Source organism: Hibiscus syriacus, unplaced genomic scaffold (genome assembly GCF_006381635.1).
Source record: "Hibiscus syriacus cultivar Baekdansim isolate YM2019G1 unplaced genomic scaffold, ASM638163v2 tig00002237_pilon, whole genome shotgun sequence".
Classification (NCBI taxonomy): domain Eukaryota; kingdom Viridiplantae; phylum Streptophyta; class Magnoliopsida; order Malvales; family Malvaceae; genus Hibiscus; species Hibiscus syriacus.
Window position 1 is genome coordinate 20,083,530 of NW_024061918.1, and position 12,477 is coordinate 20,096,006.

General features: G+C 36.4%; 1 protein-coding gene across 1 annotated transcript; it reads left to right on the forward strand.

Annotated features, from left to right (window-relative positions):
• The first annotated feature begins 347 nt into the window (after positions 1-347).
• On the forward strand, positions 348-3,805 carry LOC120143299 (methylsterol monooxygenase 2-2-like). Its single transcript, XM_039157658.1, has 7 exons — positions 348-553; positions 1,603-1,740; positions 1,889-2,034; positions 2,210-2,329; positions 2,435-2,647; positions 2,758-2,838; positions 3,416-3,805. The coding sequence occupies exons 1-7, from the start codon at positions 524-526 to the stop codon at positions 3,495-3,497; spliced, it is 810 nt and encodes a 269-aa protein (XP_039013589.1). The 5' UTR covers positions 348-523; the 3' UTR covers positions 3,498-3,805.
• The last annotated feature ends 8,672 nt before the right edge of the window (positions 3,806-12,477 follow it).

The window sequence follows — 12,477 nt, forward strand, 5'->3', positions numbered from 1 at the left end:
GATGAAGAAAAACACACGCAATCCATCAACCTTGCACAACGTGTAAGTAATACTTGGGAAATACTTGGCATATGATTGGGCAGGAAATAACATTTGGGTTAATACTATTGCACCTGGGTTTGTCAAAACTCACCTTGCTCAACGTGAAGTAAGACTCTTCCACGTGCTTATCTTTTATATTTTGTCCACAATTAACCTTAATACAATTTTTAATATTTGAATCCAAGACTTCAACAACGATTTAGAGAGTGAATCTTAAATTTCACAAATTTTTATTATATAAATTATTTAAAAAAAAGGAAAGAAAAAAAGGCCCACAGAGGAAGCCCAGATTCCATTTGACAGTCTGTAGTCTGTACTAATCTCGTGGTCTCTATTTACTCACCCTCTAGATTCACTCTCAGTCTCCTCACTTGTCAGTCTCTCTTTCTATATCCCCCCGTCTCACAAAGATTTCAATTTTCCTTCTCTTAAAAATCCCATTTCGGATTAACAGTATTTTTTTTCTTCCAAGCTCTCTCTCATGGCTTCCATCATTGAATCTTGCTGGCTGGTAAAATTCCTTTCACTTTGGTTCTTTCTTCATGCTTTCGCCCATCGCTTGTTTTGGATCTGTCTTTGTTTGGTTTATATGGTTTTTGGGATGAGAAAAGGTTGTTGATTCGTTGATTATATTTGATTTGAAAGTTTTTAGATTTTATTTATTTATTTTCCTTTTGGATGTTCTTGGATTTTGACATTCGCGATTGATTCTAGACGGTAGGTGGTGGAAGTTGATGTTTACACTACAATAATACAATATTTGATTGGTCGGTGTTCTTGGCTTTTCTTGTCTCATATTTACTGATATTCATTTAACCACCATAGTTTGAATACGAACACATACATATTGCCTTCCTACATATGTATCAACGTATGTATACACATACATACATACATATGTATATTTATATCTTTGTTTTGAACATTACTGTCTTGGTTTACATAACTTGGATGATGATAGCTTCAGAACTGACATTGATTTGGGTTTTGAGTCCTGGTCACTGATTCACCCCCAGTTTTTTGTCGTCTGCGTTTGTGTGTGTGTGTGTATATATATATATATATATATATATATATATTTATGCCTGTGTTAAATCGTTTTAAAGCCATTGATAAGTATCTGGAAATGTAATCCAGGCTAGAGGACCTTGCTTTTCAATGGTGAATATGTGTTTCTTCCGAGTGATTATTTAGATCCTATTTTTTAACCATTTTCCCTTTTCTTTATTCACTGTAAATGCAAATTTGTCTGCTTGTTCTTATTGGTTTAATTCATTCACAACGAAGGATCTTTAGTCGATCTTTGATTGAATTTGTCTATTTGTGCTTATTCATTGTATTAGCCTGCATCAGAGTATCTTCAATGAACCTTTGATTTCTTCTTTTTTTTTCAACTGATTAAGCGCAAAATTATCTAAATTTGCATACTGATTTCACTTCTTGATGCATAGTTTGTTAATTAGTTTGAGAAATATCATGCTCGTACTACATTCAAAAGTGTTTTTATGTCATGTGATATAAGATATTGGCCCTCAAAATGTTGTTTTGTTTACCATGCAGTATCTGATCACACATTTCAGTGACTTCCAACTAGCTAGTTTGGGAAGTTTCCTGCTTCATGAAAGTGTTTTTTTCTTATCTGGACTTCCATTTATATATCTTGAAAGAGCTGGGTTGCTAAGCAAATACAAGATTCAGGTTCACTTCATCTTTGCTGCTATTTTTGTTGATGGTTATGACTTTTCTAACATACAAATCGGGTTGTTGTTCATGATGAAAAAATATATTTTATTTTTGTTTAATTCATAATAAATTAGTTTCGCTTGTAATTCGTGTTTCTATGCAGACAAAAAACAATAACCCTACTGCTCAGGAAAAATGTATCACTCGCCTGCTTTTTTATCATTTTAGCGTCAACCTACCGCTTATGATTCTCTCGTATCCTGTCTTCAGATTCATGGGAATGAGAAGTAGTCTACCATTGCCATCCTGGTATTTTCAGGTTCTTTATATGCTAGTGCTTTTATTTTCCTCAATTTGTACCTCATTCGAACATAGTAGCCTTGAATTTATTACTATCCGGAATATACCATCCATAAATTTGCCTGTGGAAATGAAATTATCGGTTTTGGGGTCTAATTGGTTACAATGTTATTTGTTTCCACAGGAAAGTGATCCTAACTCAGATAATATTCTACTTCATCCTGGAGGATTTCGTGTTTTACTGGGGACATCGTGTTTTACATACAAAATGGCTGTACAAGCATGTACACAGCGTCCATCATGAGTAAGTCCAAACATTAGGTGGTTGTACTAGTAAAAATTACGAGCAATATTATTCATGGTAGGTTCTTCTGCATGTGCTAATTGGATAATTACATAAACCATACAGATACGCTACACCATTTGGACTGACATCAGAATATGCTCACCCTGCCGAGATATTGTTCCTTGGCTTTGCCACAATTGTTGGCCCGGCCATAACTGGCCCACATCTGATTACTCTCTGGTTGTGGATGGTTCTTAGAGTCCTCGAGACAGTTGAGGCACATTGCGGTTATCATTTTCCATGGAGCCTCTCGAACTTTCTACCTTTATATGGGGGGTGAGTTCTGCGTTTGCTTATTGCTTTTACTTCATGAGTGTACGCAGTTCTATTGTTTTATCTTTTATTCATCAGCTGTGAAGTAATTATCCGTATTATCGTTTTTCCAGTTCCGATTTTCATGACTACCATCACCGTTTGCTTTATACGAAATCTGGCAACTACTCATCCACATTTGTTTACACGGATTGGTGAGTTTTTGGATTTGCTTTTTCGAATCATTAGCATGTTTCCCAAGGTTAGATCGTAGGTTATGGCAATTGCCACTATATTTGATTATTGAAGCAGGTGATTTTTTTATGGATCCCATCTTGTCTGTTTTTCTTAGACATGTTGATACATTAAGCTTATTTTGGTCTGATTCTTCTTCTTTTTTTCTTGAAGTACCTTTGCCGGACGCCATTTTTTCATGCACACACAATCATGTGCCGAGGGGTATGATAAATATCGGTCTCCCAACGCCCTCGTTAACACTCATCCTTCCAAATATAATTTTCTATCATCTGTTAAAATGACTGGAACGGTATAGATATACACGGCACTTCGTCACTAGGAACTTCTTTATGCCATTTGAACTTATACCAGCTTTATAGCATCTAATGCACCATCAAAAGTTTCAGTATGGACTTTGTTAAGCTCAGAAGAATTGTCTGCCTGCTCACTTCTATTTTATAAGAATCTAGATTGTTTTTCATGTTTTATTCAAGCCTTGTTAGGATTCATCATGTACCTGTCGATGTGTGCTTTAAATTTTGTAAATTCCGACAGGATATTTGGTACCGATAAAGGCTACAGAAAATTGAAAGCACTAAAGCACAACGGAGTTGAAGGTGGCAGGAAGCAAACGTAATGGTGAATGCTAGTTCAGGATGTTCACGGAAAAGGTCGTCATTGAATCTTTGCATGCGATCGTTGGTTTTCTTGGTTAATCTTTGTCCATGTTGATAGCCATAAGCTATGTGGAATCATTAGATATATTTTCCTTTCAACATTTTTACAGTCCCTTTCTGTGCTTGAACGAAGTTGCCGTTCTACCAAGGTAACCATTTGTTGTTTTCTTCTTTGAAATCATTTTATAAGGGTAACCATTGTAGATTTTGGAGGTTGAATGTTTGAATAATGTACAATTATTTAATATTTGTTGGTTTTTATGGGCAATTTGATGCATTCAATGAGATACCACACCCACACAAGATGCCCTAGTTTGGATATAAATGTTGAATTTGAAAAAGAATTTAGAGTTCAAATTAAATCATTATGCCGTGTTCTCATGCTGGCATAAATCTCCGTACGGCGTCCTCGAAATGAATGTGGATGGTGCTTGTCCCCTGTTCAATGGTGCTGCTGCTATGGGTGTAGTGATCAGGATGAGCGTGGGGATAGTGTTTGATTTCGTGATCCTACTATTGTTGAGATATATGCTTTTTAGCGGGTATTTGTCCGTGGTTTGTGACTACTATATATAGTCGTGAAAATATGTGCAAGTATATATAGTCAAACAAGTAATAAAGTGATGAGTGGGTATCGTATCCACAGGAATTGGAAGAAATTTATAAGCTTAATCACAACAATTTACTATTTCACCTAAGTATAGTTAGTGATGATATGTACAAATGAGAATATTGTTGCAAGATGAAATGGATGTTGTGGAAATGGAATAATGGTAATATGGTAGTAAATGGAAATGTCATGGCAAATTATATTGTGTTTGGTGCAAACAAAAGGAAATGTAAAGGCAAAACAAAATGTTAATGTTGGATTTGATTATCAAGACTTTAGACTCTTCACATGACAAGCTACTATGGGAATGAATGATAAGAGTTACTTAGGAAATTTAAGTCTACTTCTCAGAATGACCTTACTTCTATGTCTTATCTGCCCGACACAGTTTACTAGGAGTACCCTATGCTATCTCTAGTTAAATGACTCGATAGATTGAATGTGCTATGGGAAACCTATTGGCGTTAGCTAATGAAGGGATCCTATTTGTCTAGATAACAAGATATGTCACGGCAATACCTGACATCATTAACATCTAACCTCTCGATCACACACTACTCCTTTTAGTCGACTGAAATCCTAGCCTTATCTCTAAGGGTGCATTAGGCCTAGTTACTATCTAGAACCCCTTATGTGGTTTCTCCCTAGTGTCTCTCGAACACTAAGGATGTGTTACTTAGCCATTCTCTCGAACACTAAATAATCTCCTAAGGAATGACTACTCTCATAGCTCCTACAACCTTAAGGCATTAAACATCATAAACAAAACATATAACAACATAAAAAAACAACCATTCATTAAAGTTAAACTTAAATATCCAAAATGAACTCCCACTAAATAAGACTAGTTCATGGTGGGGTTTGAATGTTTCAAACACAAAGCAAGAAGTTAATATGTTCCTTACAACTCGAATGATAAAAATGAAAGCAAAGAGCAAAGGGAATGAGGAAAAGCCTTCGACGTGCACCGCCAAAGCTTCTCTCGGTCACCACGAACTATCTCAGCGAGCTAGCTCCTCTCGGACGCCTAGTTCGCCATTCCCTCTAGCTTGTCAAAGGAGGAATGCCACGACAATTAGGATAGGTAGAGAAAAAAGAGACCTTTTTCCTCCTAATTATTTGGCTTAAGGCGACGTGCGTAAAAGTCCATTTTCATGGTGGCTTCATATCCTATTATAGGGGAAGAATAAACCTAGGACTTTGTATTAAAATTCCTAGGATACCCCAAACATGCTTAATTCACGTGAGGGAGGTGAGAAGAGGTGGTAGTGGTCCCCTCCAGGCAACTGGCTAAGTACTCGACAAGATCAGGCTGTAGTAGGTCGTGGTCCAGCAAAATCAGCTGCAGTAGTGCGTGGTCCAGCAGGGTCATCTGCAGCAGTGTGTAGTACCCTTTAGGAAGATATATCTCCTCTCGAGTAGAGGTCACGTGAAGATAGAGACAGCTAGCTCTGAAAATATATTCTTTCGTTTTGTTCGCTCTCGAAATGCCAACCGAATCGGCATTTGCATTATGCTCAGCAGTCTCATCATGTCACGACACTTCCCTTTTTCTTTTTCTTGCTTCCAAATCCTGCACATCACCGAACAAGCACCTTCCCCATAATGCAGCACCGATTACAAAATAAAAATGTTGTTGTAATACCCCAAAAATTCAAATAATGATCAAAATGAAAATTGGGAAAGTTTGATGGTCAAAGTAGAAAATTGAGAAAAAGTTTAGGGAATTAAGTGATAAATTTCCTCAAAAGGATTCTATTCTATAAATAGATAGTTTACTCTTGAGAGTGGGGTTTTATAGAAATCATATTTTTGGATTTGAAATTTTAGTAAAGAAAAATTAGAAAGAGTTAAAGCCGGTAAGGAATCGGTAAATTCAGATCGAATTGGAATTTTACAAAAATTTGAAGGATGTTATAAAATGTTTGGAAATATTATTTAAATATTTTGGATTAGAGAAATTTGGTTTGAAAATGTGCAATTTTTCAGATTTAAACAAAACAGTGGAATTTAGTGACTAAAACGCAATTTTTGAAAATTCATGGGAATTTTCATAAATCAAAGTCAAAACAATTTATCTTTGGCTTTGAAAGATGATAAGGATGAGGTGTATAGGTTTTATGGTGAATATGGATTAATGGCAAAAATAGAATTTCCTATTGATTTGAATAAAAAAAATTCCATTATGTTATATTATGCCATGTGATGGATTATTTAATATTAGACTATCAATAATGGTGGAGCATTTTCAGCTTCTTCCTCATCCAAGCTGCCGTGGGTTTTCTCCTAAGGTAAGAGAAAGCTTCAATTCAATTTTCAAGCAATTTCATTAGGATTTTGAGTATGCTGAAAATAGAAAATTGTTATATGCGAAAAACGCTATCATTTGATACCAATATTGCATGATAATATTGTTAGTGTTCAAGTTCATCTTGAGTTGATGAAGGGGATATTGATTTCTTGTGTTTTATGAGTTATGAAGAGTTAAGTGATTTTAAAGAGTTGGTTGTAAGAATTGATGAAGAACCTAAGGATGAGGTTAAAGAAAACAGTTTATATTTGAAATTAGCAGTGGGTTTGAAAATTCACCAGAAATTATAAAAAATTTGGAGGTTATTTTATATATTTGTGTTCATATATCGATCTAGTTTTGTTTAAAAAAACGGGGATCAATTTTAAGGTGTATACAAAAAGATATGAATTTTTAACCAAGGAAAGGTTAGAAAAAAATCGGACAGCAGATTCTACAAAACAGATTCTGTTGGCAAACTTTGAAAATTCACCATAAATTGTACAAAATGAATTATAAAGAGTTCTTTATATGGATAGATTCATATTCGAGTCTAGTTTTCAACAGAATAAACATAATTAAATTCCAGTGTGTATATCAATACATAATATTGATTCTTTAAAGGTAATGCGAGTTGTCTGAATATGGAAAATTGATGGGTTCCAGTGTGTATAATTGATGTACTATGCTAGAAAATGTTGTTTTGGAAGTTTGAAAAGGTTTGTGATTTAAGTACAACATTTGTATAGTTGGGGTACTTAAATGTAATTCTGCTTTTGTAAAAGCATTTGAATGGAAATAATTTCAATGCTGGAATTATTGGTATTAAGAATTTAAGTGGTAAAATGTGAAGGACCATTTTGAGTAAATTGGAAAAGTTGGTTTCAATATTAAAAAGAATTAATAAGTGTTAAAGTAATTGGTGGTGAATAGTTTGAAGTATGATTATGGAATTTATTTTGGAAATATATTTATGTTAGTATAATACTAACATATATATGGGTATGAATCTATATTTTGTACAGATCGTGATTTATTCGGTGTTCAAAGCGATTCGAGTATAAAAGAAAAGGGTTATTGTGGACGGGGTTATTTATTGTGTGGAGGGGGTGTTAGTGGGAAAATGGATAAAATTAATTAAATAAACCCTAAAGAAAAACTAAAAAAATTAAAAAAAGGTGAAAAAGTTAAAAAATTTCCCTCCTCTTTTTGTCTTATTGTCGCCCATTCTCTTTTGCTTCAACCGTATAGTCATCACGTACCGGCTGCGTAGAGCCTAATCTTTCAAAGAAAAATAAAATAATCACTTAAAAGAAAACTGAATAAAATAGTAGCAAAGTAAAGTGTTATTTATCCACATAAGTATATCCAAAATGTAACGGCATCTTCAAGATGCTTAGCAAGTTTCGACATCGTGCAAGAGGAGTGAATATTTGTCATGCATGGGCAGAGCTCCTTGATAGGCCTTCAGATGTTGGCCATTGACTTTGAAAATGGATCCATCATCCATATTCTTGATATCCACAGTTCCATGAGGGTAAACACAGTGTACTTCAAATGGTCCTGACCATCGTGACTTCAATTGGTCCTGACCATCGTGACTTCAATTTTCCAGGGGAGAGCTTAAGCCTCGAGTTAAACAAGAGCACCTGCTGGCCAATATGAAAATGCCGTGGAAAAATCATTTGATCATGCCACTTCTTGGTTTTTTCTTTGCAAAGCTTGGCATTTTCATATGCTTGTGCTCGAAACTCTTCTATTTCATTCAAATCGAGTAACCTTTGCTCCCTAGCTAATTATGCATCGAAGTTCAGTTTTTTGATCGCCCAATATGCCTTATGTTCTAATTCCACATGTAGGTGACATGCTTTTCCATATACCATCTTGAAATGTGACATTCCCATAGGTGTTTTGAATGTTATCTGATAAGCCCAGAGCACTTCATCCAGCTTCGGTAACCAATCATTCCTTCTAGGGTTCACCACATTTTCTAGAATTTGCTTGATCTCCTGATTGGACACTTCAGCTTGCCCATTGGTTTGTGGGTGATATGCCATGGCAATTTTATATTTTTGTAATGCCTTGGCAATTAGCTTATTATCAAAATGAGAGCCTTCTTCACTGATGATGGCTCTTGGTGCTCCAAATCGGGTAAAGATGTTCATGTGAAGGAATTTGAGCATAGTTTTAGAGTCATTCCTCGGTGTGGAAATTGCTTCAACCCACTTAGATACGTAGTCCACAGCAAGCAAAATATACAAGTCTCCAAAAGAAGATGAGAACGGTCCCATGAAGTCAATACCCCAAACGTCAAAGAGCTCTATCTCCAGAATATTTTGTAATGGCATTTTGTGTCGTCTGGAAATGTTCTCAGTGCGTTGGCATCTATCACATGCTTTGCAAAACTCGTGAGCATCCTTAAATAATGATAGCCAGTAAAAGCCTGATTGAAGGACCATAGCAGTAGTCTTCGCACCTCCGAAATACCCTCCACCGAGATTTGTTTGGCAATGGTGTAAAATGTGTAATTGCTCATCTTAGAGGACACATCGTCGAATCATTTTATTGGCGCATTGTTTAAACAAATACGACTCGTCCCAAAAATAGAACTTGGCATTATGCTGGAACTTCTTCTTACCATGGATGTTTAATTCATAAGGAAAAATACCATTAACAAGAAAATTAACAATGTTAGCGTACCACGGGATTGTTGTGGCATATCTCGTTCTAAGTATTTTATAGTTGAGTGATCAGTGTGAACAATGACTTTGGTTCATATCAAGTATGGACTAAACTTGTCAAATGCAAATATCACAACAAATAATTCTTTTTCAGTGGTAGTATAATTCAATTGTGCTTCATTCAAGGTACAACTAGCATAATATATAACATGAAAAATTTTACCTCTACGTTTCCCAAGCACGGCTCCCACGGAAAAATCGCTAGCATCACACATTAACCCAAATGGTGACGTCCAATCTAGGGGAACCACGATAGGTGCAGAGATAAGTCTTTGTTCCAGCTCGGTGAATGCGCCATAGAAATTTTGATCGAACACAAATGACTGATTTTGTTGAAGCAGGTTACATAATGACTTGGATATAGTGGAGAAGTCCTTGATGAATCGTCTATAAAACCCAGTATGTCCAAGGAAACTCCAAATACCCTTTACAGAAGTTGGTGGGGGTAGCTTCTCGATCACCTCGATTTTGGCTTTGTCCACTTCAATGCCTTTTTTAGAGATCTTATGGCCTAGAATAATGCCTTTGGTCACCATGAAGTGAAATTTTTCCCAATTAAGCACAAGATCGACCTCCTCACATTGCTTGAGTACCTTTCTCAAATTACCGAGGCATTTTTCGAAGTCATCTCCAAAAATAGATAAGTCATCCATAAAGATTTCTAGAAAATCCTCAACCATGTCAGAAAACATGGCTTGCATCCAAAAGGTATTCTTCGAAAATCATAAGTGCCATAGGGACACGTGAACGTTGTCTTCTCTTGGTCCTCTGGTGCGATGGCAATTTGATTATACCTCGAGTATCCGTCCAAGAAATAGTAATATGCCTTGCCAGCTAGTCGATCCAACATTTGATCAATGAACAACAAAGGGAAGTGATCCTTTTTGGTGGCCTTGTTGAGTTTGCGGTAGTCCATGCATATTCGCCACCCGGTGAAAGTGCATGTTAGTAGCAGTTCATTGTCTTCACTTGTCACCACGGTCGTGCCGCCCTTCTTTGGCACACATTGGACAGGACTCACCCAAGAACTATTAGAGATGGGGTAAATCACTTCAGCATCAAGGCACTTGAAAATTTCTTTCATCACAACTTACTTCATGATTGTGTTTAATCTTCACTGTGGTTCTATGGATTTGCTACGGCATTCTTTCATCAGGATTTTGTGCATGTAAATGGTTGGACTTATTCCATTCAGATCTTCTATCGTCCATCCTAACACTCTTTTGTACTGTGACAAAACACTTAGCATACTACATTCTTAGTTAAGAGTAAGGGCAGAAGAAATAATCATAGGTAAAGTTTTATTACTACTCAGATAAACATATTTAAGATGTTGTGGAAAATTCTTTAACTCTAGGGTAGGTGCATGTTGTAATGAGGGCTTAGGAGGAATAAACTTATCAAAATTCAGAGGTTCAAAACGCGTACCTGGGCTAGCTATGAGGAAGCTAGCCTGCTTCTCCTCGAAATAAAAATCATTAGGCATTTTGGCCTTTAAGTCTTCAAATAGCCTCTCATAAGTTTCCAGCTGAATGAAAATGTCATGGTAAAATTTATCTGCTTCTCTTGCTAACAATGAATCCATTTCTAAAATGCTCTGGCATTCTTTAGAATCATCCATGTATTTGAGAAAACGAAAGACATTCAGAGTGACACATTGATCGGCCACCCTCATGGTCAGCTCACACTTTTCACAGTCAATAAGAATGCAACCGGTAACTAAGGAGGGTCTCCCCAAAATTATGGGTGCTGTGGCATCGACCTCATAGTCTAAAATAAGAAAGTCTACTGGAAATATGAACTTGTCAACCCGTACAATGACATTCTCGATTCGCCTTTCGGGACGAACATGTGAACAATCGACTAATTGCAAGATAATAGAGGTGGGTCTCGTATTTCCTATTTCAAGCTTCACGAAGATTGACTTAGGCATTAAGTTCATTCTTGAGCCAAGGTCACATAATGCCTTCCCAACTTAGTTGTCTCCCATCGAATATGGAATGATAAAATTGCTTGGATCTTGTCTTTTTGGTGGCAACTTGCTTAAGGCAGAGCAATATTCTTTTATCGTGACAATTGTTTCGTACTACTCAGCCTTTCTTTTCTTGTTAACAATATCCTTAAGGAATTTAACATATGTCGGTATTTGTTCCATAGCTTCCAGAAAAGGAACATTGATGTGAAGTTGACTAAGAATATCAATAAACTTTTTAAATTGAATGTCATCGTTATGCTTCTTCAGTCTTTACGGGAAATGAGGTGGGGTCTGACTTCCTGTAATGACGGGGTGGGAACAGTGTTTTTCTTAGCATTTTTGTTTTCCCCCAAACTTGTCTTCTACATTGATTTGAGTACCACTCCGTAGAGTTAGTACACTGTATTGTTCTTTACCATGAGGTTTTGTGACTTCAGTGTCACTCGGAAGATGACCTGGTTGTCGTTCTTGTAATGTTGTGGCAATTTGACCAACCTGACCCTCCAACGCCCTCATAGATTAACTGTGGCTCTGAAGCAAAGCTCATTGGTTTTTTACGGAGGTCGTATTGTCTTGCAACATGGTATTCGTATTTACGATGAACTCTTGCATTGTGGCATCCAAAGAACTTGTGTTAGAAGAAGATGGCCCTCTTTTGTAAGAATTATGCCATGGCATATTCGTTTAAAAACCTTGGGAGTCATTGGAATTCTACTGCCGAATTGGTTGATTAGCATTGTTGGTTCCTTGATTTCCCACGCAAAGTTTGGATGTTGACTCCATCCAAGATTATATGTGTTAGAATAAGGGTTGTTGTTGCCTTGATTATAGTTTCCCACATAGTTGATGGATTCTTGATTGGTCGGGCACTCTCTCTCATGGTGATTTCCATGGAATAATAAACATACTGAATTGGCTGCCTTTACTTCTCTCACCTCACTTGGTATCTTCAAATTCTTCAACATATTGGTGATATCAGCAAGTTGGGCGGACACCGAATCCTTAGTGTCTAGCTCGAATGCTCCATGTGATTTTTGCCCAAGTCTAAGCCTTGTAGATGGAAATTGATAATCGTTGTTGGCAATCTTATCCAGAATGTCAAATGCCTTTGCAGGTGATTTTTCAAGTAATGTCTCATTTGCCGAGGCATATAGCATCATCCTTATGGGTGCATTAACTTCGTTATAGAACATCACCACTTGAGTCCAATCTTGAAAACCATGATTTGAACATTTACGAAGTAATTCTTTATACCGATTCCAGTATTCATATATTGATTCGTCATCAGCTTGATGAAAAAAAGTGATGGTGTTCCTCAGTTGGG

Bases quoted from the DNA above. Each gene is read 5' to 3' on its own strand.
- LOC120143299 (XM_039157658.1), top strand. From the start codon at position 524: ATGGCTTCCATCATTGAATCTTGCTGGCTG. The intron at 1,741-1,888 runs GTTCACTTCATC...GTTTCTATGCAG, and splicing joins TAAGCAAATACAAGATTCAG to ACAAAAAACAATAACCCTAC. The intron at 2,839-3,415 runs GTGAGTTTTTGG...AAATTCCGACAG, and splicing joins ACATTTGTTTACACGGATTG to GATATTTGGTACCGATAAAG.